The following is a 25,716-nucleotide window of genomic DNA, read 5'->3' on the forward strand; positions in this document are numbered from 1 at the left end:
CTCCCCCACTCTCTTTGTCTGACTCTCTCAAGCGCTCCTGTTCAGTCAGCCCCGTCGCCCCCGTTCCACACACTCTAGGTCGACTGGTGTGCCTCTGTCCCCCTGCTCACTGGTGAACCACACAAACTGCGGCAGTTTGTGCACCCCCCCAAAGGCCGCCCTCCTGGCTCTCACTCTTTTTGGCACAATGCACTTTCGCCTTTCTTTTTTTGGGGTTTTTTTTTTTTTTTTTTAGGTGTGTGTGGTGTGTTTTTTTGCAGCGGATATTAGTATTTTGCATAGAAGCTTGCAAATGCAGAAAAAGCAGACGCCAGACGTTACGTTTGATCAGTCTTTTGGCATTTGCTCAGCCACAGCTGAAGGTGTGCAAATATAATAGGAAGAGAATACCCTTGGAGTTCCATTGTACGCAATTTTTGTAGGCTGACTTTAGAGGATATTTAAAAAATGTTTGTGGAGAGAACAGAATGCCAGCCAGTATGAGTCTGCGGGAATGTCTTTGGTGAAAAGTTGCACAGAGAACACATACATAATTGTCTTTGGCCCATTCCAGTGGCTCATTGAGAGAGCTGCTGTTCACCAGTGAGAGAGAGAGCGGGACAGCGGTCAATGGCAGCTCCGAAGAACTTCACATCCATTGTACCTCTGACATTTCTTTCTTGGTTCCTGCTTTTTTTGTTGGCCAGAAATTAATTAGTATTCGGTTTTGTTATGTCTCTGTGCAAGAGCGCTTAAATCATTGTCTCAGCTCCACACACATGTTGTACCTACTATTGGCATCTCGCTCTCAGGCCCATGCTCTCTGCCCATTCCCACTGCCCAGTCTCTCTGTTCCATTCTGCCCGTCCCATTCTCTCTCGCTCTGCTCCCCTTCTCCATTTATCTCTTACACATAAATTCCAATAATCGTTGTATGTTTTGCATGTTAATTATGCCTTTTGCTTTTGTCTCTTCTACGATTCTCTTCGATTGTGATTCGGTTTTTGGGAGCTTCGTTTTGTGCTTCCTTCTCCCCATTGCTGTTGTTGTTGCTGCTGCTGTGTGATTTTCATGTTTTGCGTATTCAATAAACGGCAAATGCCAAACGCACACACGTGTCCCCCAACCCCCTTTAATGGACTGCTCTATGCGCCCCCCTTCACCCCTCCTCACCGGCAATCTCTTTATGGATTCTATGATTTTGACATTTGTTTTCAAGCAGCGTCCCCCGTTTGCATGCAAATGACAACCAGGAGGAGCTTTTGGCAGCACTATATAAACGATTGTGTGTGGAGATAGAGCAGGGGCAGGTGCAGGGAGGGGCATTGGTTTATGTGAAGCACCAACACCTTTCGTCCTTGTTATGTCATCAGCATAGCCAAGGATTTTTCATCATTTATGAGGGCACCTTTTCCCCAATTGAGATTCCAATCTCAGTGTTCTCAGTGCTGCAAGGAGGGCTAAGGGATACAGTAGCTACACAGGGCCGCACATCCTGCGGGGCAGACCAAACACTTATCAAATTATCTTTAGACGAGCAAAAAATAATAACGAAATTTTCTGCAGCGTTGGCTCGGTGTCGAGAAGAGAGCAGAGAGCAGAGAGCAGAGAGTAGAGGCAGAGTGAAGTCTCGTTGCGTGCCAGATAACCATCAATATGCTTTGGCGATATTTATGAGGCGCGCCCGCAGGATACGGGCTTTAATGATAGCCCAAAACAGGGCACTTAATTCCCAGTCTCCCAGGGTAGGAGCCACCAACACTGTTGAAAACCACCAGCACAGGCAGAAGCGGCAGAAGGAGCAGCAAAGCCACCAGCAGAGGGCTCCACTACAACACAATCAATAACGATTTGACGAGGGCTCCCCTCTGCTGGTAGAAGCAGGGAGCTGGAGCAGGCCGCAGGATTCTTGTATCCGATATCCACCTAGGCCAGGGCCACTTAATTGCATGCATGTGTGTGAGTGTGTGCGAGTGTGCCTGTGTGTGCATTTGTGTGAAACGAAAGCGAAATAATAATGAGGGTAATATTAAGCGAGTGTAAAGGAGATGGAGAAAGGCAGCGACAGAGTGAGGGAAAAAGAGAAAGAGAGAGTCAAACAAAATAAGAAACTAAAGTCGAAAAAAAAAAGGAATGGGAATGGGAATGGGCATGAGAATGGAAGTATAACAATTTTCGTATGTCTTTGTTGCTGTCGATACTCTTTACAGTGGAGGAGGGTAACTAGAGTGCAAGTCCAAGAAGCAAACATTTGAGTAGCTGTAAAGTAGAACTCCTGACTATACCTTATCAAATTTAATAGTAGAAATTCTAAGCGATGTTCGAAGGTTAATGGCTATGGAATATCTGAAAGGAAACAAGAAACACCCATGCCAAAAGATCTCTGTAAAGGTTACCTTTAGGCTCAAAAATAACGCTAGATTTCCCAAAGGAACCAAAAATAGAGGGACAGGCCCTGAAAGGTCATCATCAATAGAATATCTGCATTTCTATATTATGTTTAATATCTAGAGATCGGATAGCTTCAAATTCACATATTCCATATTAATGGGCTAAATGGAACCGCTGAAAACTCTGAAACAACGTCGAGCCACAATCTTGAAGAGAAAATAAATATTTACAAAATAAAATAGATGCTTCTAGAAGTTCCGCAGAGTATCTGCCGCTTCGACCATCTTCCTAGGTTCTATCTGGCTTTGGTTTTTGTTTCTGTTTCTTGCTTTAGTTCACTGAATAAAAACTAAAAGTGCCCAGGGTATATAGCTTTGTCGCTCTCACTCCTCCCTACTGCTGACTACTGGCTAAGAAGCTCTGCTGTGCCTTCCTTTAATGCGGCCGAAACACGCAAACCTTCCAATTCCGATGGCCGGCCGACCAATTTGTTGTTTTTGTGTGTTTTTGCTGTTGTATTTACAACCCAGGGAACACATTAATTCTGCTTCTTTTTGGAGCTTATTGCTGTTATGGTTGTTGTTTTGGTTGTTGCTTTTTGTTGGCAGCATTTCCAACCACCCTGTTTAGTGTGTGTGAAAAAACTAATAAAGTGCAATTTAAGCAATTCACAATTTGATCGGTTTGAGGCTAGGACAGGGGCTGTGCCTGTCGTGATGTGTTCTGCGGGTCCTGCATGTGGAATTTTTAATGCAATTATGACGAATTTATTGAAATAACCCCCCAGAGTTGGGGGACTCCTTAAGGGCGGCAGCTGCTGTTAGTGCTCCTCCCCCTACACCCACTTACACACATGTGTTCTGATGTGTACTTACGTACTTACGCACACATGGGCACTTAATCAACGCCCACACACACACGCCCAGCCATATGTGTGTGTGTGTGTGTTTGCCATGTCGACGTCGACGTCGTAGATCTTTGTTAAGTTAACGCTTTCTGGAAATCAAAGTAATGCATAGCCTCTTTGGCCACGCCCCCCCACAACGGCCTGTGGTGAGTGTGTGGGTGGTGGCAGGGGAAGCCTTGAGCCTGGAGCCAAGACCAAAAATAAATTGGTAGCTGGCTACCCTGGTGATGGAAATGGTACCCTGTAAGGCGCAGGGCCTTTTGGTGGGTAGCAACCATCTGCTTTTCCTTCAAGTTGTATAAATATTCTGTAATTCTTAAGGAATAAAGATACAAAGATCTATAAATTAACACACCAAGAACAGTAATAAATAAGGAATAAGCAGAAATATGAACGTGGAGTGCATTAATTCGTCAGAAAATCAATTAAATCTTAATTGATCTGCATTTTGCCACTAATTTTGTTTCAAATTCTCCTCTCTAAAGGGTATCCCATAGTGCCAGCTCTTTTTGTAGCCTCTCCCTTTAATGTCTTTTGGTTGTTATTGTTGCAAAAGCCATTACATTTATTTATGTATTTGTATTTAGCTTTTTTTCGCCTTGACTGGTAGGCCTGCTCCGCTCTCTCTGCCTAGGTTACCACGTCGACAGTAGCTGCCGCCCAATCCCACTCCACACCCCCCACATATGTCTTACTCCCTCTCTCTTATTCTGCCACCGCCTGTCATGCTGTCTCTCGCCTCGTTTGACACTGAGCGCTAAAATATTTTTGCTTAATTTCAATGCCAGTCACGCATATCCTGCTGCTAAAGGCGCTGCCTTGCCATCAGTTACTCCTCCTCCTCCTCCACCTTCTACTCTGCCGCCGCGGGCGCCGCCCTGTCATTATTTTTTGCTGCCATTTTTAAGGTTATCTGTAAACATTTTTGCCTTGTATCTAATTTTTACATATCACTTGAGTTTGGAGAACACATTCTCTCGCTTTATCGTATTTCGGGGAAAAAGCAATAATTGCTTGGGCTAGGTAGGCATTTTCTTGTACATTTTCATTTACATTTTCCCTTGGTTACTTTGCAAGTGTTGTGCGCAGATGGAAAATTGAGAATGGTAAGTGCTGCGCCCTGCTCGCTCCTCGGTAATGGAAAATGCCTGTGCCGTTGCCCATTTGGTGTATTTTGTTGTTTGAAATTTATGATTTTGAAATTCCGTCGTTGGCCTGAGAAAAGAGACAAGGCAACGCCCAGGCCAGCACTCAGAGCGACGCAAAAACAAAAAGGAATTTCTATCTTAATGAATTTGACCCCCAGTGTCAATTTAAACTGATTAAACGGCCCCAGACACACTCAGAGAGCAAGAGCGAGTGCTCTCTGCTGAGAAGTAAGAGGCGGCCTCTCTTCCCACTCGCCTGCACTCCTCCTCCGCTGTGTTGTGCCCGCGAGAGAGCGAAGGGCAGCAAGAGTAGGAGCAGTAAAGAGATAGAGCGAAAGAGAAGAGGGTGGGGTAGAGAGTACCCCTGCAAAGCGGAAATGCTATACTCATCTGCTTGTTGGTTTCTTTGCACTTGAAGAGGGTATGATGTTTCCCATAATGATATCTATGTATTTCTCATTGTGCTCTTTAGAACTCTTTATTTAAGTATTCCCAATCGAATAACTCTCTCAAATATTGCATATATGTATGTATTTACTCTCTGCGCTTACATTAATAGTTATTTGCTTTCCAAGAGGTATCAATGCTTCGATCCATCCCATTTCCGCCTGCCTTAATTGCGGTTTTTGTTTCATTTGTGTGCTGTAATTTCGTCTATTTTTGTGTGCCCCACCAGACGCACACGCTTTCTGTCTCACTCTTTTGTCTCTCAATTTGTTTACAAATGCAAACAAATATTTTTTATTTGCGTTCTATCGCGTAGATAAAGCCTTGCAATCGGCTTTTGGCTATGAAATTCCAAACAATTTACGCACATTTTAATCGAAATTTATACACAAAACGACGACTACGAGAGTATTTATTTCGATTTGGTTTTTGTCTGTATGTATTTTATGTATATTTTTGGATGTGTGTGTTTTTATATTTCATTCTATTCCATTCGATTTTTATGCTTTGCATTTTTGTCACGCAGCGAATCAGCGCAAAAATGCAGATGTTTTCAATTGGGGAGGGGGAGAAGAATATTCTATACAAGCACACACATGCACACACACACATTTACAAGTATTTGTGTGTTTGCTTCTGACTTTTTGAACTCAATTCATGTGAAAATAAGCGGATTTATGTGGGCACAATATTTTATTTCGTTATTTTTCCTCTTTAAAGCTTCAATTTTGTTCAAAATTTTTCGCTTGCCGAAATGCACAAATATTTATTGAACTAAATGTTAATAAATAATATTTTTGGTTGGCAGCAAATCGGATCAGGCAATCGACTTTGATGATAATTATACGAACAGAAAATATTCGAAAAAAAAAAATAACTGCAAATATGTCAAAAAACTTTACTATCGGCAAGCAGACTGCAGGGCAAACAAATTTTAATCTAAACTGGAAATGGGCATAAAATAAGTTATGGTTTTGGAAATAAAATGCATAGAAAATGCATTTGAAATGAGAATTAAAATGAAGTTGATGCAATTAAATGGGAAGTGGGCTTACCACATTTAAGATACGAGAAAAAGGATTCTCAGCAGGGCAAGGAAAGCTGTAAAGTGCATTAAAATTAATCCTTTACTGCTAAGCTACGCTGTGAGAGAGGGCAGGAGTGCCACTGGAAATTTGCTAATTTATTCAGGCTATAAAATTGATTTAGTAATCAGATTCTGTACTCTGCTAGCTCAGCTAATACCTTAAGTATGCTCCACTCTTTAATATTAATATTACCATAATTTACCATTTAACTTATATTTTCTTCTTTTTTCTTGCAGGTAAGCACGACACCAATCGCACCACAATCGTTGGGAAATCAAGTAACATTTAGCTCCCCAATTGATGTACTTTAATAACCACAATCCATCCCCTCGCAGCCACAAAGTAGGGCTCACAAATGCCATTTTAATGCGCTGTACGGGAATCTTTCTTGGGGAATCTTTTCTGCGTTGTTTAAGCGCTTTATAATGCCGTTCGTTTGTACCTTATGTACATTTACTGCGACTTAATGCCGCAAATTAAAATGCTGTGCAGTATGCCGTATGGCCCCTCTGATGTTTGATGCCATTGCCATGGCCTGGGCCGGGCGCTTAATGAAGGAACAGACGGACGCAAAGAGCTCCTACAAAATCGTCTGGAGTCTAATTTTAGCTGCCTTTGGCCTCAGAAATGGGAATGGGCCTGGGAATGGTGGGGACCGGGACCCCACTCCCATAGGCATATCGACAACACTCAGACAGTAGCCAGTTCAAGGGAAAAATACTCAGCATGGGGTGCCTGCTGCCCTGCCTGCTGCCACTTCAGTAGGAAAGCAGCAGGAAAAACAAACAGAAAGAACACACAAAGCGGCGGAATATGGAGAGACAGAGTAGGAGAAGGAAAAGTTTATTGAAGAGGTGGAGGAGGAAGAAGGAGAGAGAGATGGTGCTGCTGCTGCAGGCTGCCCTAAAGATGGAAGATGGACGTGAAACACTCCATACACAATTACGACAAATCCACACAGCTCTCAATGCTCTCTCTTCCCCTCTCTCTCTCTCTCCGTGTGCACTCCGTCCGGGTGATAATGCGAACGAACCCCAGAGACAGAGACAGAGACTAGAGGCAAGGGTCTAAAAATAGAGACAAGGCAGCACAAGGATATTGTAGCAAATGGCAGCAGCAGTGGCAAGAAGATGGCAAAAAAAGAGTGAGGGTTGGGGGCAAAAGAAAAACGTAGGAAAAATCTCTACAGTTGCTGCTGCCGCCATGTGTTGCATTTCAAAGTGTGTGACTTATGGGGCAGTCAGGCCAGCCAGTGAGGCAAAGGCAGTGCAATGTAAAACCGCCGGAGGAGAAGAAAACACGCTGCCAGATGAGGCGACAAATTACACGGGAATGTCAGAATGAAGCCCGTAACTGTACGCTGCATCTGCCTGCTCCTGCATCTGCATCTGCACCTGCAAATCAATCACAAATTCCATCCTTACACTAATTGAAGTCTATGGCATATCCGATCGATAATTTCCCATGCCAATCCAGATTGCGTGAGAGGCAAGGGAGCAGCCTGCTCGCTCGTATGCAAATGAAAATTGTGTAATTAATATGAAGATTGGAAGTCAAGTCATGGTTGGCAGTGGGTTGGGTCTCTGGCGGTGCACTGCACTTTCATGTGCTGCAAATATTCACTCATAAATACCCAAAATATTTGCCATTGCATAAATTACCAATATGTGAAAGGGCTAAAAGCCAAAGGGCACAACTCAAAAACAGCCCAAGAATGTGCCTGGCCCTCTATCAGTCTCTCTCGCTCTCTCGCTCTGTGTGTGGGGAAAACTTAAATCAAAGGCCCGAATATGCATTACATTTTTAATTGCTTTCAAGGGGGTTTAGTTCTGGAGTTGGTTGCACATTGAGGAGCTTCAGTTCCAGGCTCCAGGCTCCAGCTCCAGCTCCACACATTCCCCTGCCACATATTGCATTCCAATCCATCAGCTGAAGCATGAAAGGAGTTTAATCATTTTTTAATTAAGTCAAAGTATTTTCCATATATTTTGCAAAGCCTTAACCCAAAGCAAAATATGATGGAAAATGGTTTAAACTTTGAATAGATGAAGATTTGAATATTTCGAGGCCTCTGCTTTAAAATAGATCTGCGCCAGGCATATTTTCCTTAAACTTTTTTTTAAATTCTATTGGGAAATTGGACCTTCCATCTCCCTAGTTCCATCACTCCATTTCCATAGTTTCCATGCCCATCAGCAAATAAATTTGCAGCCTCTAAAAAGTAATTTTTCCCTAAAACATTTTTGGCATGCTAAAAATCTCTGCGAAAATCCTACCCGAATCCCCTGGAGAACATTTATCAACCATGGGGACTGCTCCTGGCAGTAGCTTATTATTCCCAGGACCACATTTCAATGGCAAAATTTTAATTAAGGCTGCGCTCTAAAATGGGAAAGAGGGGGGCGGGGGCATGCTTGGATGGTTGCACGAACCCGGAGGAGTCGCCACTAAATCTCAAATGTCAATGAGTTGTGGTCACAAAATGTTTGGCTACCGCTGCAACCATTTGTTATGGCAACCGGGTGGATAGTGCGGGGTGGGGAGGGGGGGTTTTCGATGTGGCACTGCCAGAGGCAGGTGTCGTGCCCAAAAGAAATCTAAAACCAGTGCAAAGTTCCTCCTCCTACGGTTCGGTTCGTCCTGTTTCCTGGTGTAAAAATGATAAATTATACGTAAAATTTTTTGCAAACTCCTGGAAAATTACGCATTAAATCATGCAGAAATAGGGGGACAAAAATACAGGGCAGGGCGCCGACCAATGGGTTAACCAAAACGCAAAGTCATTGTATAGTTTATGACTGAGATTTCCCCATACTCCTCCCAAAAAAAGCGAGCGGGGTTAAGGACTCTCTCTCTCTCTCTCTGAGGCTTTATCGCTTCGCATGAGCTGCAATTTTTATTACAATTTTTATGCTTTATTCTTTTGTGGATTTTTACGTTTATTTTATTTCGAGAAAAAAATAAATGTAGGTAAATGCTTTGTTGTTTGTTGGTCACGTCTGCCCCCTCCTGTTACTTTCGAGTGTTGTTGTGGCTCGTAAATTCAGGGGCAAAACAAACTGCAGGTTGCACAAGGTAGATGCCAGCCAGCCGGCCCCCAGATAGATATTCGTAGATACATTCGTTCCAGCATACAATTTCTGTATGGCCAACCCAGGCCACATTATTATTACAGCAGGAGAAGAGGGAGGCTTACGAGAGAGGGTTCGGCTTTAGCTTTTCTTTTGGCTTTGGCACATCTTTCATGGCTATGATTTAGTTCATTGTTCAGGGCTGTTGGCCAACACACAAGCAGCCAGCAACAATAACTGAGGCAGAACAAGTGCCCAGTTGTTGGCAACGCCTTCTCCTCCACCTGCCACATCATCATCATCATAAAGATCTCCTCAATGTTTGCTTTGTGCCCCCGGACTATGGGTCAAACAAACAACCCACCGAACCCACCCACACAGTAGATAGTTGAGACATGAACCTAATTTACTGCCCGACTGACTTTCATGGCTAGAAAATTTCCAAATGTCTTTATTTAGTTGCCGTTTTTGGGGCTTTTCTTGGAAAAACCATTTACTCCACTGTGCGCACGAAAGAGCTCAAACATAAATGGGTTATGGGTTACATTTATGCAAGGTTTGAAAGGGTTTTGCCACTTCAAAGTGTAGGATAATCATTAGGTTTCCTCGTGCTTTCTTCATTAATTTTCATTAATCAATGATGGAACTGTTGCCACTGCCATTTGCAGCATCCACTTGATACTTGATGCAGCCAGCAAAGGATCCTTGAGCCCCACTTGATGTGTTGTTGTGTAACAGAGAGACACATGGGCCGCAAGGAAAGGCCTCAGGTGGCAGGCAGTTAGACAGACAGTTAGATAGACACGCCCTTAGTTTTTAATAACCAATAACTTTGTCAATGTGTTGGCCAATATGAGACAGTAGTCTGTAGTCACTCAAAGGACGAAAATTACCTCCAGTAAATCGGGGCAATAGGACGAGCGGCAGTCTCCAGCTGTTCCTGCCGTTTCATGGAATCTTTCGATTGCTGAAAACTAAACGAATGCTTTTCCACCATCGGATCATAGCAGATATTGTGACGCCAGAAGGACGATGTAAAGTCCATGTCCACCGAGTTAATGGGCGCCATCATGCAGACCAAGAGGACACGATCGAGGCCGCGTTTCGAGAGCTCCGCTCCCTGGTTGAGGGTAATGCTGCATTGGGCTTGTTCGTTGGGCAACAGCACGCCCCAACGGGGACGCATTTTGAACTTGCCCCAAACGGTGCTTTGTAGCTGCAAAAGGAGTTGCCATACAGTCCACCGAAATACTGGTAAAATAGGGCTTGCTTTTACCTTATACAACACTGGCACTTTGGATATATTATTCACGGATACATTTGTCGTATTGCTGTTCTCTTTGGAGAAGGTCAATGGTCCCAGGGGCGTGACTTTTAATAATTTTGCTGTCATTGCGACAAATGCATTACCCAAAAGATGCAAAATGCAATTTAAAAATACACAAAATATTAATTTAGTAAATTTTGTAGAAGGTTTTACGCACGAACTCTGAAACTTCAAATTTTGAAATAGAAATAGAATAGAAATATTTTTGGGATACCTTTTGTGGACATTTCTAGGGATTTTTACAAGGGCCTGCTGCGTTGGGGGTAGGAAATACAGAGATTAAAGAGAGATTCTGTCTGCATTCCAATCTTCCCAAGGCAAAATCCATTTCTGATGCCTTAATTCCACTTCGCAAAGTTCAAAGTTGACATCATATGTACACATATCCAGATATGTTCAGCTCTATTAAGTAAAATTACACTTTAGCCACCGCATTGCGGACGCTTCTTTGCCAACAATTGACCTCAAAGTTGTGTTTGTGTTTGCTGTGTGGCAGCAGCAGCAGCAGCAGCAGAGGCAGCAGCGGGGGAAGGCCAAGTGGTGGCAAAAGGTACTACCATGAGTATTAATTACATTCAACGGTCCGACAGCCGCTCAAGCAAATCGCAAGAGCCGGTTGGCCCAAACGGCCCACAACATTTACAAGCCCAACAATTTGCTTTCGAAACAGCAAAAGTTCCCACACACAAGCACACACTCACACACACATGGACGCTGCCTTTTCTCTCTCTCACATTACAGTGGCTTCCAGGAGGACAACAATCCTTGGGCAGCCGAGGCAGTCGAGCATTCGGAGCTTAGCTGGCGCTTAGGCTAAATGACCAAGCCCAGCAGGTGGTGGTTGCTTGATGGTTGGCAGTGTAGGGGTTTCTGAGTGCTTGGCAGAGGGGAAAGCTGTAAAATTAATTGATTTACAAGTGTGAAAATGCACAGAAAGAGGTAGAAAGAGTGCTCAAGTGGTGGGTAGTGGGTGGGAGAGAGAGAGAGAGGGAACCATAACAATAACGTGAAAATTAGAAACAAAGAATAAGAGAGTGAAAATTGCGACCAAGGGATATCCGCTACTACTACTAAAAGTTAGTTAGTACGAGTAGTACGAGTAGTACGAGCAAACAATGAAAGAAATTGGAATGCAATGGAAAGGTTCATTGGTAGAAGAACAAAACAGAGAAAGAACGTATTAAAAATGTAATTTTTAGGTGCAAATACAAGTCGATTGCGATGAATATTATGGGTTGGGTAGTTTATATCGTTATACAAAATATTACTTAATTAGGGCTGCATAGACCAAAAATTGTGACTAGAACAAGTTTTTGTTGGTGAGAAAGTTATACAAACTAGATGTGCAGATGATAGATCATTTCTATCTACGAAACTCTACAAAACATTCCAAACTTTTCAGCTAACCAACGAAATGTCATACACATAACCAGCAACCGAATATACCCCATGTTCTCTCTCTCTCTCTCCCTCTTCACAAGTGCAGTGGCAGCACAGGTGAAACCCTCACATACGTAATGTAGGAATGCCGCCGCATTTAGTTCTAGATTACGAGTACACTGTATAAATTGCTGTGTGTTTGCCGACATCGAGAGTGTAAACTACAATCCGCTTAACGGTAATTGCTGCCAGAGACCGCACGTCCAGCGCGCCCCGCAGCGACACCCCTCCCCGCGTCTAGTGCCGTTTTTGTCGCGTGCTCTTTAAAGCTGAACATTAATGGGCATTGCCACGCCCACTTGCTACACCTGCTACATCCATAAATTGCGTGTAATTTTGGATTTCTTTTTGAAATGTTCATAAAGCTCATTTATATTTCATAAATGTTCCACCCCCCGCCAACCAACCCGCTGCCCAAACGACACGACGGCAAAGACGGAACGACAGGAAGTGAGCTTTTGTTTTTCAGCCGTTAGTTCCTTCCGTTCCGGCATAGGACTCCCCATTTGCCTACCCCCCGCCGCTGCCTGCCTGCCAGCCTTTGTGTTTATTTGTTCCGTTCTGTTGGGTAGGATTTTCTTTGTTTGTTTTTGTGTAGGATTTTAAGGAGGCAATTTAATAACCCGTCTTGGGGCGCCTTTGCGTGTTTAGGCCACGGCATAAGCCGTGAGAGGGGAGTGTGACTGTGCTGCTCCCTCCGACATGATTTATTGAGTAACTCGTGGGCGTGGCCAGGATAAATATTGTTACTTTGATTGCATTTAATGTCCGGGGCACAAATCAATCAAAAGGGCAGTCTCCATTTCGCTGCTGCAATCGCCCAATGCGGAGTCGCCGACTCGTTTATTTGCTGCTCAATTGATGTCTCGCTTTTTCGATGCTTTTTCTTTTCTTTATACTTTGGGGAGGGTGGGAGCAGGCGGAGACAAGTGAACTTCTGCTCGTCGTCGAACGATTACTTCTTGTTCTCTCTTTTTATTTCTCTCAACCTTTTCGCTGTATTTCTTTCCGAATTGCTCCATCTGTGTGTCTGTGTGTGTGTCTGTGTGTAATGTGATATTTTTGGCTTGATTGCGCTCGCTGCAGCAGTGCCAAAGCGTTTGGGGGGCAATTTGGTGATTTAAAGTTTTTGTACTTCATCATTCCCCGTAATCGATGCGATGTCTTTTGATTGCACTAGGGGGGGACAAGGGGCCCCTGGTTGTGCAGCTGCTCGATAATCTCCTGTCCAATTAAAAGGAAAAACTTTGTGGAAACCAGGAAAATGCATGCTTACACATCGTCGTACATCAAACAAGAAATGTGAAGATATTTTTAAACCTGCAAAAGGTGGAGGTGAAGGTGGATTGCTAGTTGGAGTCTCCCTGCCTCCCGCTCACCTCTCTCGCTCCCCTGTCTCGCATCATTTCAAATGAGATTCACTTTCGTCAGCCCTTTTAGGCCATCAGCATTGGCCATCCATCGTGTAGCTTGGACACGCTTTCGTGCTGCTTGTTAGCCCATGACAGAAGCCACATTAAAACAAATAAAAAATAGAAATAAAACTAAAGTTTGTGTCCCCCCGTCCAGTTCTGTGTGTTTTTTGATGTTGCGCCAATTGACAGGGCCTTTAATTTCTTTGGTTTTTATACCAGTCAGTCCCCACTCTTTTGATTTAATTTTATTTCTGGCATTTTTCTTTGTATTTTCTTTGGTCGTTGTCGGCGCATCTTTTGGCTGCTGCCATAATTCAAGTCTCCGACTGCCCGCCCGCCCGTCCGCCTTTCGTGTGGCACGCCGTTTGCATAGCCAAACATTTGCTCTTAAATACAAATTTATTTCGTATTTGCACGAGTTTTTTTTTACTTTTATTTTTTCTATATTTGTTTGTTTTTTTTCGAGTCGCATTTTGCCTTGTTTTATTGACAAGTTGAAGCAGTGAAGGGAACGTGAAGATTTCTGTCATTTTTTGCACATGAAGAGTATACGCATGTCAGACGTAAGGTGCTATGATTTTGTGGAGAAGTTTGACGAAGCTTTACATATTTAGGTACATCAATAAATACTTCAAATATAAATTTTTATGTGCGTCACGCCATTCCACTGTTCTTCTTGCATTTCGTCTGTTTTCTGCCTTGTGCGCCGTGCAGTCGCAATTGTCTTATCTCTTGATCTTCGTTTCATCTGTGAGAGAGCTTTGCTTCGCTCTCACGCAATGCACGCGCTTGCCATTGACTGCGCTCTCTCAGCAACAACAGCAATTAAGGCGGCGGTCGCTGCTCTCTCGCTCTGCGGAAATAACAAACGGAACTGACGCTCGCTTTGCTGCGTAGGTTTTGGCTTTAGTTTGATCTTCTCTTCTTCCACCTCTCTTACCTCTTTGCAGTGTATCTCCCACAGCAGTTGGACCCTCTTTGCTGTACTTTTTTTTCGCCAAGTTTTTCGTGTGCTTTGGATATTTGTCTTCATTTATTTATATTGATTTTTGTGCTGCTTCTTCTACTGCTGGTGATTTAGTGGCTCCATAGATCTCTATGGGAGGTGCTTCAAATGTTTCGGCCCGGGGGAGATGCTGCTGCTGCTGGTGGTCACTGCCCAATTTCGGTTTCATTTGCTAAGCCAGTGAATAATCACAATGCATTTATCTATCGCCTCACCCAGAACGACCTTTTCCCGTACACTTTCACGCGGGAGCAGCAGCGCCAGTAGCAGCAGCAGCCGCCGCAGTGGATTTTCAATTATTTAATTTTCCGCTCACGTTTGGTGAGTTTTTCACGTAGTTTTTCATTGGCTCTCCAGCTAAATGCGACAAAGAGCAAAAAAGCGAAAAAGAAGGCAGTGGGAAAAACGAAATGGTTTGCGATAAAAATCAGCAAAAAGGAAAGGAAAACCCAAAGTGCATCTTCAACGTTGAAGACGACGATGAAATTCTCACGTTTCCATTGGCATTAAGGTTTCCAAAGGAGAGGCAATGGTGTACCAACTATGTGTAGGTGCATGCCCCTTCGGTTTGGGGGCATGCATCATTTGGCAGCGCCGCCAGGCAATTGATGACAGACACAGAGCCCCAGCCAAAAGCTCTGGAGTTTGACTCTCTTGATGGTGGGTACGGCAGCATAAATTCCACTTAAATGGCAAACCAGTCACCAGCAACAGTCCTCTCCCACTTCGCCCCATATCATCATCAACATCATCATCGTCATCGTCATCAAAGTGCATCTTCAGCTTAAGGTTCGACTTGAGAGTCAGCCTCAGCCATTAACAGCTATAGAAACTGCAATGTGGGCATCACGCAGACCAGCGCAGACCCAGTGACACACTAAAGTGGGATGCACACAGCACAGAATTTATTTGTATGCCCTAACAAAGGGTAGTTAAGACATGGCAAAGAAGTTGACAAAGCAGGGAGGGAAGAATAAGGCATGGAAGTGTGAATTATAACAGCTTTTAGCGTGACTTTTTATAAGAGATATTTGCCTTAAAATTTTAATTTTAATTGAAGAAAATATTGCAAGAGTATCTGCAGTTCCCTTGCCCAAAAGCGTTGACCTTCCTTTTCCTGTTTTTCGCATAAAAAAAAGTCTGCTCGAAGAGTAACAGAAACCGCATTTAAATGCTGCCTGGCTCTGTGGCTGTGGTTCGCTGTTCAAGTTTCGCTTTCGGTTCGCTGTTATTTTTTGTGCAGATGCGCAGCCTGAACCCAGGCCCAGGCCCAAGCCCAAACCGAACGCAAGCGTTTCCTGTAGCTCTACCAACAACCAGTTTATGGCTTAGTGAAGCTACAGAGCCTAGGGCCATCTATTCTTCCCTCTCTCTTTCTGCCTTTCTTCCTCTCTGTCCTCTCCCTTTTTAGCCATTTCTCGTTGTAAAACGTTTTGCTGCTTCCGTTGCTGCTGCTGCTGCTGCTGCTGCTGTTGTTGTGGATATTGCTGCTGTAGGCACCTGCATTTGACGTTTTTGGGTTTACCGTTTTGCAGTGGCAGTTTTCCACTGTTTCCAACTGTTTTCCACACCGTTGTAGCTGTTGTTGTTGTTGGTCTGGTCAGTTGCTCGTAGTTATTGCCAGCTGCAATCGAGGAGTTGCTCCTCCTATGCTGTAATTTCATTCATAAAGCGCTGGAATAGTTTCTGCGTTGAATAACCTTTAAAGGTGCAGCAAAAGTGGTTGAACTTTTGGTGGAGATTATCCTACTGGACGTATCTATTGAATGACTAAGCCCAGAGGCGGATTTTCTATGAAATTTCATAGAATTTGGGGTTTATTGGTATGGAATAGGTAAATATTTAGCAATTGCTTTACAAATTTCTACTTTTGATAACATTTCTTGCAACATTTCAAGTGTTGCACATGTGTAACCAGAATTTAATCACTGATTAGCCCGAAAATCTAATAATATTTCCTTTGATTTTGCCCATGGAATTGTGCAAATAATGTAAATTCGAAATTGTCTCTCTTCTGTGGTAATTTTGCAATCTGCAATCCATTCTAATTATTGGCTGAACACAGAGGGATTATTGCATTACATAACATGACTTATTGCAGCATGGAAGGGATGTGGCAGTGGGACAGGTGACGCGCTATTCATTAACTCTTTCCCCTACGGATTCTCACACATCAAATTGCGTATTTGTATTTGTCTTATTAGAGAAGGATGTGCTGTGCCGTGCCATGCTGTGCAGTTAGAAGCAAACATTGCATTTTGGTGTGTATTTTGAAATAAATTTCCGTTCTGTTGATTTGCAAAAACGAACACAGACACAGACACACGGCACACAGTTAGAGCGGTAGAAATAGATGTTGTGCACAGGTATTTGTTGCTTGTAGCTCGTATCTGACACCCGCATGCTGCAATTTCAGCATCAACATCCGCAGCAGCATCACTGCCAGAGTGCCGGTGCCATAGCCAGAGCCATGGCAATTTTCTGTAGTCATATTACATGTCAGTTTCTGCTGCTGCTGCTGCTGCTGCTCCTCCACCTGCACATTTCTATTTGGGGGCACATCCTTTTACACTTCAACACGCTTTCGCTATAATTTCCTGTTGGCAAAAACAGAAAACTGACAGGCAGCACACACAGAATCTCCCTCCCTCTCTCTCGTTCCTAATTTGCCCAAGGACTGACCTGTATCTGGACTCGTGATATATACTCATGGCTCATGGCATATGTTTGATATCCTTGGCTGGGCTTACTGTCGCATTCAATTGCCATGTAAATTGATTTGACACGTTCTGCATTTTGCTGCTGCTGTTTCTTTTTTTTTCGTGTGGCAATTATGGCTGGAGATGTAACTGGGATTGGGTTTGGGTCTGCCAAATATGCATTGGAATCGAATTCGGATTCAGCAATGACAGCTATCGGGTTGATATAATACTTTCCTGCATGCTGTGCCTGTAATCTGCACAGAAGACGTGACCTGCATCGACCTACATTACCATACGGACAACCTGTCCACCCATTGCCAAATTATTCATTGAGCAATGGCAAAAATCAGAGTTACTTTAATTCAAACAATCAATGCCGCTGCTGATGCGAGGGTGTAGCTCGTACTCGTATTCGTTTTCGTATTCGTTTTCGTATTCGTACTTTAGGCGCGTGTTAAGCAAATTTACCAGTTCAGTTTTTCAATTGGCATTCGCCGCGTGGCCGCGTACCAGACCCACTTGGCCTGGCTGTTAACGAGCGCTTTGTCGTCGCCCCAAAATGCTGCCATTGCATTGACCAAAATTGGGCGCTTCGTGGCGTTTGGATTGCGTCAGCGGCAGTGGCAGCCGCAGCTATTGAGTAATTGGTCAAATGCCTTTAGACTATGTCAGGTTCAAAAATTGCTGGCGGGAATCGGACGTTGCGATGTCTAGGAATTGGTAATCGAAACGGACAGCAGCTGACGCACATGCGGTTCGAGCGGTCTTCGAGCTATCTTCGAAAGTACAAAAAATTTCACCCGCTGCTCACGTCATTGTTTATTAATATTCTGTTGATGTAATGTCTTCGAGACCCTCCGCTACATACTATATAGAAATTGTTTATGCTATAATTCAGTTTGACTTTTGACAGCTTTTTTCGGTGCGGTTTTCGTTGTCTAAATAAATGGTCAAAGTTTGAAACAATTTTTCTTGCATTTTTCTGCTTGATTTGTGTCATATTTTTTGTTGTCCAGTTTTGTATGTTGAAATGCATTTCAAAGTAAAATTCTACTGACTTTCCACGTATGTATTTTTCGGTCACATCAATCACCAGAGAGTGCTGATGGCATTCCACCGTGTGACACACTTAAAAATATACTCGAGACTTATGGCGCAGCGTGTGTGACGCGTTTGCCAAAAGCGTAATGGGATTTAATGAACGTGGAAAATGGAAAATCCTCTCTCTCTAAAATTCTCATTTAATTTTCAATGATTTAATTCCGCTTGCCGAAATATTTGCTGCGCGCCAAAAGACACTTTGGACAAAGACAAAAAGGCTTGAAAAATGCCACTTGAAAGCGCGCAGCCAGCGCCAGCGCCAGGGAAAATTGTTGCAACTGCAAAATGAAAACGGAAAAGTGTTTTGTTGAAAATGTTCCAAAAACAACATCGAAGCGGGGCAGCGGGGGCGTGCGCGGGCATCCCGTGGATGCTACCAGCACAAAATGTAAACAAAAAGCAACGACAGCGATGCTGCATCGTCATCGTTGGGCCCCAGTCAATAAAACAACGCCAGCTGCTGAACATTTTTGTTGTTTCTTTGGGCAGTACCCTGTAATTGGGCAGTACTGGTGGTAGATTGATGGTTTAAAACGTTGAAAAATGTCAAATGAATTCAGATTTTGGTACTTTTCTAACTCCAAAATAGAGATAAATATGAGAAACTGAAAGAAAATCCGTTAAATACATTAAAGTTTTATTGCAAATACTCAACAAATATTTTCTACTTCACATTTTGCATTAATTTGGAAGTTTTTTCATTGATTTCCATTTATAAACAATTAAACTTTGCATATCCAGGGTATCTCATAGTCTTGCCATCAATCCAACGCGAATTCTTGTTCTTTTTTGAAGTGTAACTGCAAATGCAAATTGCCAGGGCGGGCTCCACTTCTGTCGTAGCTGCCGCTGCTGCTGCTGCCGCGGCTACTGCAATGCCGAACGAAATATTTGCCATGTAAATATGGCCCCAAAAAAATAACCAAAAAGGGAGGAGGAGGAGGCGGAAGAGGAAATTTGAACTGTAGCGAGTTTTTTGGTCTGTGCCCTCTGACCCTCTGTTCAAGTGCAATTAAATGAAAAATATTTGTGAATGCAGCAAAAGTACGATATTTTCTGAAGTGCCAAAGACTGCGACTGCGATGGCAACTGGGACTGGGACTGGGATCGGGAACCCGCATTCCCATAGTTGACAGAAAAAATTATGAAAGAGTTGCTTTAAGTGAAAATATGTGGAAAAAGAGAGTTCCAGAACAGAACAGAAACACCAGACACATGCGGCAGACTCATTAAGAGTGAGAGACACACAGAGATACACTCTCAAAGGAGTCGCGGAGCGGGAATAATCAAGTGTGGGGCACAAACATTTTCATTGGCACATCGTCAAATGTGTTTTCCCCATAGCAAAAGCATTTTTATGTAAATTTAAGATGACAATTTTTACTAGCTGTTTTGCTGTTTAAATGTGCTTCAATATATACGAGAGAATATATTTATTTCGCATATGAGAAGACTCAACACACACATGCATCATGTGTGGCTGCTGTCTAACGCGGCGTATGAGCAACATGAGCGCCAATTTGCACAGCGGATTATGTCACCAGATGAGTGAGACAGAGAGGCGGAGGAGGTGCTGAAACAGGAGGAAGTCGTCCGCATATAGATCTTCTCCTTCTTGTGTGCATCTGCAGCGAAACGCAGTGGAGGCGGAAAGCATACCGCGACATGTCATATGTAGCTTGAATTTAATTAACAAGCTAATTTTTCAAAGCACAAATCGTTGAGAGCAGCGTAATCTCTACAGAGAATGGATATGGGCACCTTGGGGGCCATGACGACTGCACTTTTGCGGATGGCCTGATGGGCTGATGCCAAAATAAACACAGAAATTGGCGACACGTTTGCTCCTCTCAGTGCATTGATATACTATTTGTGGCGCTGTTGAAATGCTGGTTCTGGTTCTGGTTCTAGTTTATGCCCTGCCTGCCAAGATAGATGAACTGTATCCCACATATCCACGAGTTCTCTTGGTATTTATAATCGTTTTTGGTTATTTTTAAAGCCCCCCACTAATTGTTAAATATTTTTACATTTAAGAAATGATTTTTGCGCAACTTGCAAGAGAAAATCTTAAATGGGTTCTTCAGTTTTGCTCGCTCAGCTTTCGTGTCAGATGCACAGAAGGGGCATTAAGCATTCAAGACCTTCACTTGGTTGCATTTTGTGTGACATTTTGCATTAAAGCTTAAAATTAATAACCATTTTATGAGAGAAGAAAGTTTTCTGCAATAGAGATGGGCGCAAAGTGCAGGGATTTTAGCTAGGATTAGAGCAGTAGAAAAACCATTAACAAAATAGGAATAAAATATGTATTAATTCAGAATGAGAATTAAGCATATATTTTAAATCTTTTAATACATCTTGGCACATTTTAAGGTATTTTATTTAAAAGAATTCGCCCTGCTTTAGCTAAATTTGCACTCCTTTCGTGCCATATGGCACATCTCTGGTGCCACGAGCTAGGACTGGTGCAAGGTAAAATTTTCCATGGCTAAAAACCATATTAAAATGCCACTCACATGTTAATCCCGTTCTTGCCACCCCGAACCAGAAAAAGTTACGCTTTTGGGTGGGAATTTTGGTTCGCATAAACGAGTATATGGTAGGTATACCATCTGTATTTAGCTACAACCAACAATAAGCTGCAAATTTTGCATATTTCATATATGCTGACAGAGGTAGCAGGCGGTGAGGGTAAACCCATGGCGAGACAAGCCAAATAAGGGCCACATTTTATACAAATAAAACTGACAATTTAAAGCGCATTTTGTACGCATACTCCACAGCACTCTACTCCACTCTACTCCACTCCACTCCACTGATATCCTTGGAGCCATATCCTGGCGCCTCTACCTATCTATGTGTGTGTGTGTGCCAGTCCTTTGTTTAAACCAGAGCTTAAAACCCCAAAGCTCTGTGCAGCACCCAATGGGCGTAATGGAGGGGCTACCACCCCGCAAAATAAACTACCTGGATTTCATTTTGCACTTTTATGGGGCCACACATGGGTAGCTGGCAGTGTCATGGAACGTGGGAGTAGCGCAAGGTGGAGCCATACGATGTATGAAATGTGTCACCGGCATGGAACAGTAAAGAAAAAGGTTGCAGGATAGAGCCGAGTGCATAAATATCCTGTAATGATATGAGCTGTTTAAAGGGGTGGATAATGAAGGGAACTCTGCATAAGTAGAGGAAATTATTCAGCACTAATATACTCTATAAGGTCGCATCTTTACCGTCAAAATCATGATACCCTTACCTGCAAAATTTGTTATTAAAAACTAATACCCCGTAATGTTCGATTTTTAGTTACTTTTTTGCGGGTTCGTTGTGGGTGGGACTTACATTTTTATGCGACCAATACTAATCCATAAACCCATCTTTTCCTCTCTCTCTCCCCCTCTACCCGCCGTGTGCTCTCTCTTTTATCTCTATGTGCAGCACATGGTGCAGGCTGGCGTGGCGCCATTTCCGGGCGCTCCGGCTGGCTATGCCGCCGCTCCAGGGCCAGCAGCAGCGGCCGCGGCAGCAGCAGCCGCCGCCCAGCAAGCCGGAGCTGCTGCGGCCGCTGCCCAACAGGCTGGCGCTGCCGACAGTTTGTCCCTGGCTGTGGCAGCTGCGGCAGCCAAACAGCAGGCTGAGCCAGTGACCCAATTAAAGGCGACCGGCGAGCCAGGAGGAGCTGGAGCCAACGGGAACACAGTAGCAGGAGCAGCAGCAGCAGCACAAGCAGCGGCCGCGCCAGGAGCTGTCGGAGGAGTTGCAACAGAATATGCCACGGCCAATGGTGCTGCATCGGCATCCGCGGTGGCCACCAGTGTGTCCGAATGTGCACCGTTGTATATGCAGCAGACAAAGGTGAGTTCAACCCCCACAGCCTCCATCCACATTTCTATCTCTCTTTGTGTACCCATTCACCCCCCACCTAACTATGCCTTCACCTCTCTCTATCTATGTTTGTGTGTGTGTGTGTGTGTGTGTTGTTGTGTGTGCTTTTGGTATGCATTTGTAGTTGTGTGTATTTTAGGTTTTGGTTCCACCTTTAGTTTGGTTTTGGTTCTCTTTGGCTTTTGCTGATGCTTTGATTTGGTTTTCCCCACACATAACACACACACACACACAGGCACATCCATATGCAGATTTGATGCACACACACATGACCAGTAGGCCGTGTTTGTTTTTATTGCAACAACTGTTCTTGTTGTTTATCTGTTTTGTTGTTGTTTTTATTGTTGCCTTGCCAGTGATGTTGCGGCCGCTCTGCTGCTTTTACATTTTTAATTGCATGCGTGTCCGAGCAGCAGCAGCAAAAGAGTAAAGCGCTAACGGCAGTAAACACTCCAACAGACACCCCCAACACACACCAACACACACAGGCAACCAGAGTATCACCTTCCATACATAGATAACAGTGCTGGGCTCTGCAATTGGACACGTCACAAATTATGCATCGTACAGAAATTACAGAACTAGCACCTAGACCCCACTAGACCTCCACTCTGAAATTAGAAGCAATTTCATATTTGCTGTTGTTGCAACATTTTGCAGCATTAGCAACTTCAAACTAAATCTGCATTCATTTAGGTATTTAGCAAAAACTTTAACGTTTTATTAGTGCCATTATTTAGAGTTTAAAGGGGCTTAAACAATTTAGAAACAAATAGAAATGTTTCTATTTATGTTTTGAAATTCACAGAAATAGTCGAGAAAGAAACCCACAGCAGGTGGCCACAATATTCGAGCCAGCTCTGTCGTTAGTTGTCGTGTATTCTTTTTGTAGCATACTTTTAGCTGCCACTGGGATTGTTCCCATTTCTCATATAGCTCGAGGACACACACACACAACACTGCGCTTCAACGTTTATTGTTTCTCTTTGTTCTAATTAAAATTTGATCATACCACAACACATGCAACACGCTTTATTTTTCTACCCACCAAAATCAGTTGCATTCTCTAGAATATCCGTAGAATTTTGCATCTAAAATATGTTTAATGGAAATATTAGGCAAACATTTGTTTGCAGGTGCGCAGTACGGGGCTGGGGGTATGCAGTTTTTTTCGTTCTAAATCGTACAATAAATAATCGTACAAAACTCTTGTTTGATTTTGTTGACCCCAGGGATATTTGTTTATGGAAATTGATTCGTGCGTTTGAATAATTTAACAGATGAGAGGGCATTAGGTTTGTTTTCATTTTTTAACACTACACGCAGACATACACACAGTACACAGATACTTTTATATGTATCGCTGAGGTTGTTTGCATTTAGTTGTCAGAGAAATTTGTGTGCGCTGCTGGTGTAATAAATTAAGCAAATATTTAATTAATTGCAATAAATGCTCATGTTTGCCTCCTCTTTGTTGTATTTTTTCGTTGTTGTTAACTCAATGTTGTTCGATGCAGTGTAGTGTGCATTTAATTAAATATAATAAACATACTTTTATAGCATATAGTAATGTATTTCTATACCCGAACAATACCTGTAACTTGGAGGCTGACACTTTGAATGGTTTCATTGTTGTTTGCCTGCCCCCTGGGGACCATTTACCGAACATGCCAATTAATACAATATTTTGTTGTTTAACAAGAATGGGAAAATTAAACAATAGACAAAAAACTCTGCCAGCCAAAAGCTATGGAGTTTCCAGGAGTATTTTTAGTGTTTATTCAAGGACCAAATACATATTTGCCTGTATTCTTGAATATGAAATGAGACTTCTTGTTTTATTCAATTACACAATGAAAAGATGGTCAATATTTGATGGGTAATGGCCTGCAAATTTTAAAACAATTTGAAATAAGAGGCAGGAAAGTGGGAATATCCGGATTGAAAATAAGGGAAGTGGGAAACTTTTTATATGAAAGGAAGGGCTGGCTGATCTCATAAACTCAACTTAGTGGGAAAATGTGCTCGGGAATGTCTTCTTGATATCTGAATGTTTTTTGTTTCTCTTAAATATACTTTTGCCAAACTATTACCCAAAATTATGTAAACCTCTAAATCACTGGTGAAACGTTATAAATAGTCTACAAAATTGTTGAAAATTTAGCATTAAGTCTCACCTCCCCCGACTTGGTTGTATAGCTACTCATTTTGCATTTTGTCATGATACATTATACTTTTATATACCTACAAAAATATATATCTATAAATATAATCTCTTATATACAAACATACCTATATGTAATATGCTAAATGTAAACGTATTCTAGGCATGTTCCAAGCAATTAAGCAACTTGTAAATGCAGTTTGGGATGTAGAAAAATTAAGTTAGACATTTAAGCAAATTGTTGGTGTTGGTCGCCTGTCTGCCTGTCTGGTGTATTTTTTTATAGCCTAATATACCACACTGCATCTATCTTAATCCAAACACACAAACACACACAGTCACACTCACATTCCTACACTCGTACACACACAGCCACCCACCCAACCGTATATAGTGAGTGGGAGAGTGGAATCTCCAACTAAAACGCAAATCCTTGTTGTTATCTGAAAATTTATCACAGACAAATCTGTCAACACAAACACAGACACTGTACAATGGAACAGCCAGCAGTGTCGCATCCTCAACAGTCACAGTCCCTGGTCCGGGTCCTGGGCCGGGTCCGGGCCCGTGTCCAGGCCAAATCCCAGTTTCAGTGGTCACGCAGCCATCCCTGACAAATGGACATGCCATGGACCAACTGCAGCAGCAGCAACAGCAGCACCACCAGCTACAATTGCAGCAGCAGCAGCAGCACCACCAACACCAGCAGCAACAACAACAACAACTGCAGCAGCAGCAGCAACAACAACAACAACAACAACAACACCACCACCATCACCACCAGCAATCATCGCAGCCCCCACAAAATGTGCTCAGCATAGTGAGTTTTATTTTTCTGTTGCTTTTGGCCAAAAACCAACGGCAAAGCAGCCACCAACAAAAAATTATAATAAAATAAACAAGAGCACCAACAAAAAAAGAACTGAAAAGAGAGACAAGAGGAGCACACAATTGAAATTTACGTGCCAGTTTCTTGGATTTTTTCCATGTTTTCTTTTGCTCGTTGTTCCTGCTGGCTTTCCCGTCCAGTTCCAGCACTTTTTTATTTCATTTTTTTTTTTTTGTTTATTGTGCTCATCTTCATTAGGCGACCAACAGACTGGCCGGGAAAATCTTCTCTTCCGCCTCAACTTGAACTCTTTTGTGGCTGCATTTTGTATGCATTGTCATCATCAGAGGGAAGAGCCCAAAACTTTGTGCACAGATCCAGATGCAGCAGATGTTTCTGGGATACGCACAGGGTTTTTATGATTATTATTGCGGGTTGCTTTAGCTGGCCAAGTTTTTATAATTAATTGCGAGTGAGAGTGGAATTACAATTTTCAAAGCTTAGCCAAAGAAGGATCGGAAATTATGAGATTAAGATTGCGATAACTATAATTGTTTATATAATTTCCTGCGCGACATGATTGTTTTTAGCTAAAGAAACTACAGTGGCAGACAATTGAAGTGGCCTGAGAGTAGCTCCGTTGCCAGAGAAAACGCAAAATATTTATGCCTCTTCCCAATGCTTATCATATCATGTAACTATGTATGTATGAACACCTTCGCTGTTGCTCTTGCATTTTTGCTGTATTTCGGCTCGGGCTTAGCGCAGTGAATTCGATATTTTCTTATCTCTTAATCTGCAACGCAAATATGA

The 25,716-nt window shown here is 42.9% G+C and overlaps 2 protein-coding genes across 38 annotated transcripts in view; one reads left to right on the forward strand and one right to left on the reverse strand.

The window, feature by feature from the left end:
• The window catches only part of LOC117895375 (ecdysone-induced protein 74EF), a 94,118-nt gene that overhangs the window by 45,963 nt on the left and 22,439 nt on the right, over positions 1-25,716 (forward strand). For 29 of the 37 annotated variants that reach the window (XR_004648920.1, XR_004648919.1, XR_004648917.1 and 26 more), the window contains 2 exons: positions 21,464-21,880; positions 24,535-24,894. The exons of 1 other annotated variant lie outside the window; for it this stretch is intronic. Coding sequence is in view for 32 of the 36 variants with exons in the window: in XM_034802997.1 (XP_034658888.1) it covers positions 21,464-21,880; positions 24,535-24,894 (777 nt within the window). In the remaining 4 variants the exon portion in view is untranslated. The remainder of the gene's footprint in view (positions 1-21,463; positions 21,881-24,534; positions 24,895-25,716) is intronic. 7 more of the 37 variants (XM_034802984.1, XM_034802969.1, XM_034802974.1 and 4 more) reach the window with 3 other exon arrangements.
• Positions 9,467-10,458, reverse strand: LOC117895381. Its single transcript, XM_034803000.1, has 2 exons — positions 10,308-10,458; positions 9,467-10,247 (listed from the first exon to the last, which is right to left on the reverse strand). Exons 1-2 carry the CDS (start codon positions 10,422-10,424, stop codon positions 9,921-9,923), a joined length of 444 nt encoding a protein of 147 aa, XP_034658891.1. The 5' UTR covers positions 10,425-10,458; the 3' UTR covers positions 9,467-9,920.

This window comes from Drosophila subobscura, chromosome J (assembly GCF_008121235.1).
Source record: "Drosophila subobscura isolate 14011-0131.10 chromosome J, UCBerk_Dsub_1.0, whole genome shotgun sequence".
NCBI lineage: Eukaryota > Metazoa > Arthropoda > Insecta > Diptera > Drosophilidae > Drosophila > Drosophila subobscura.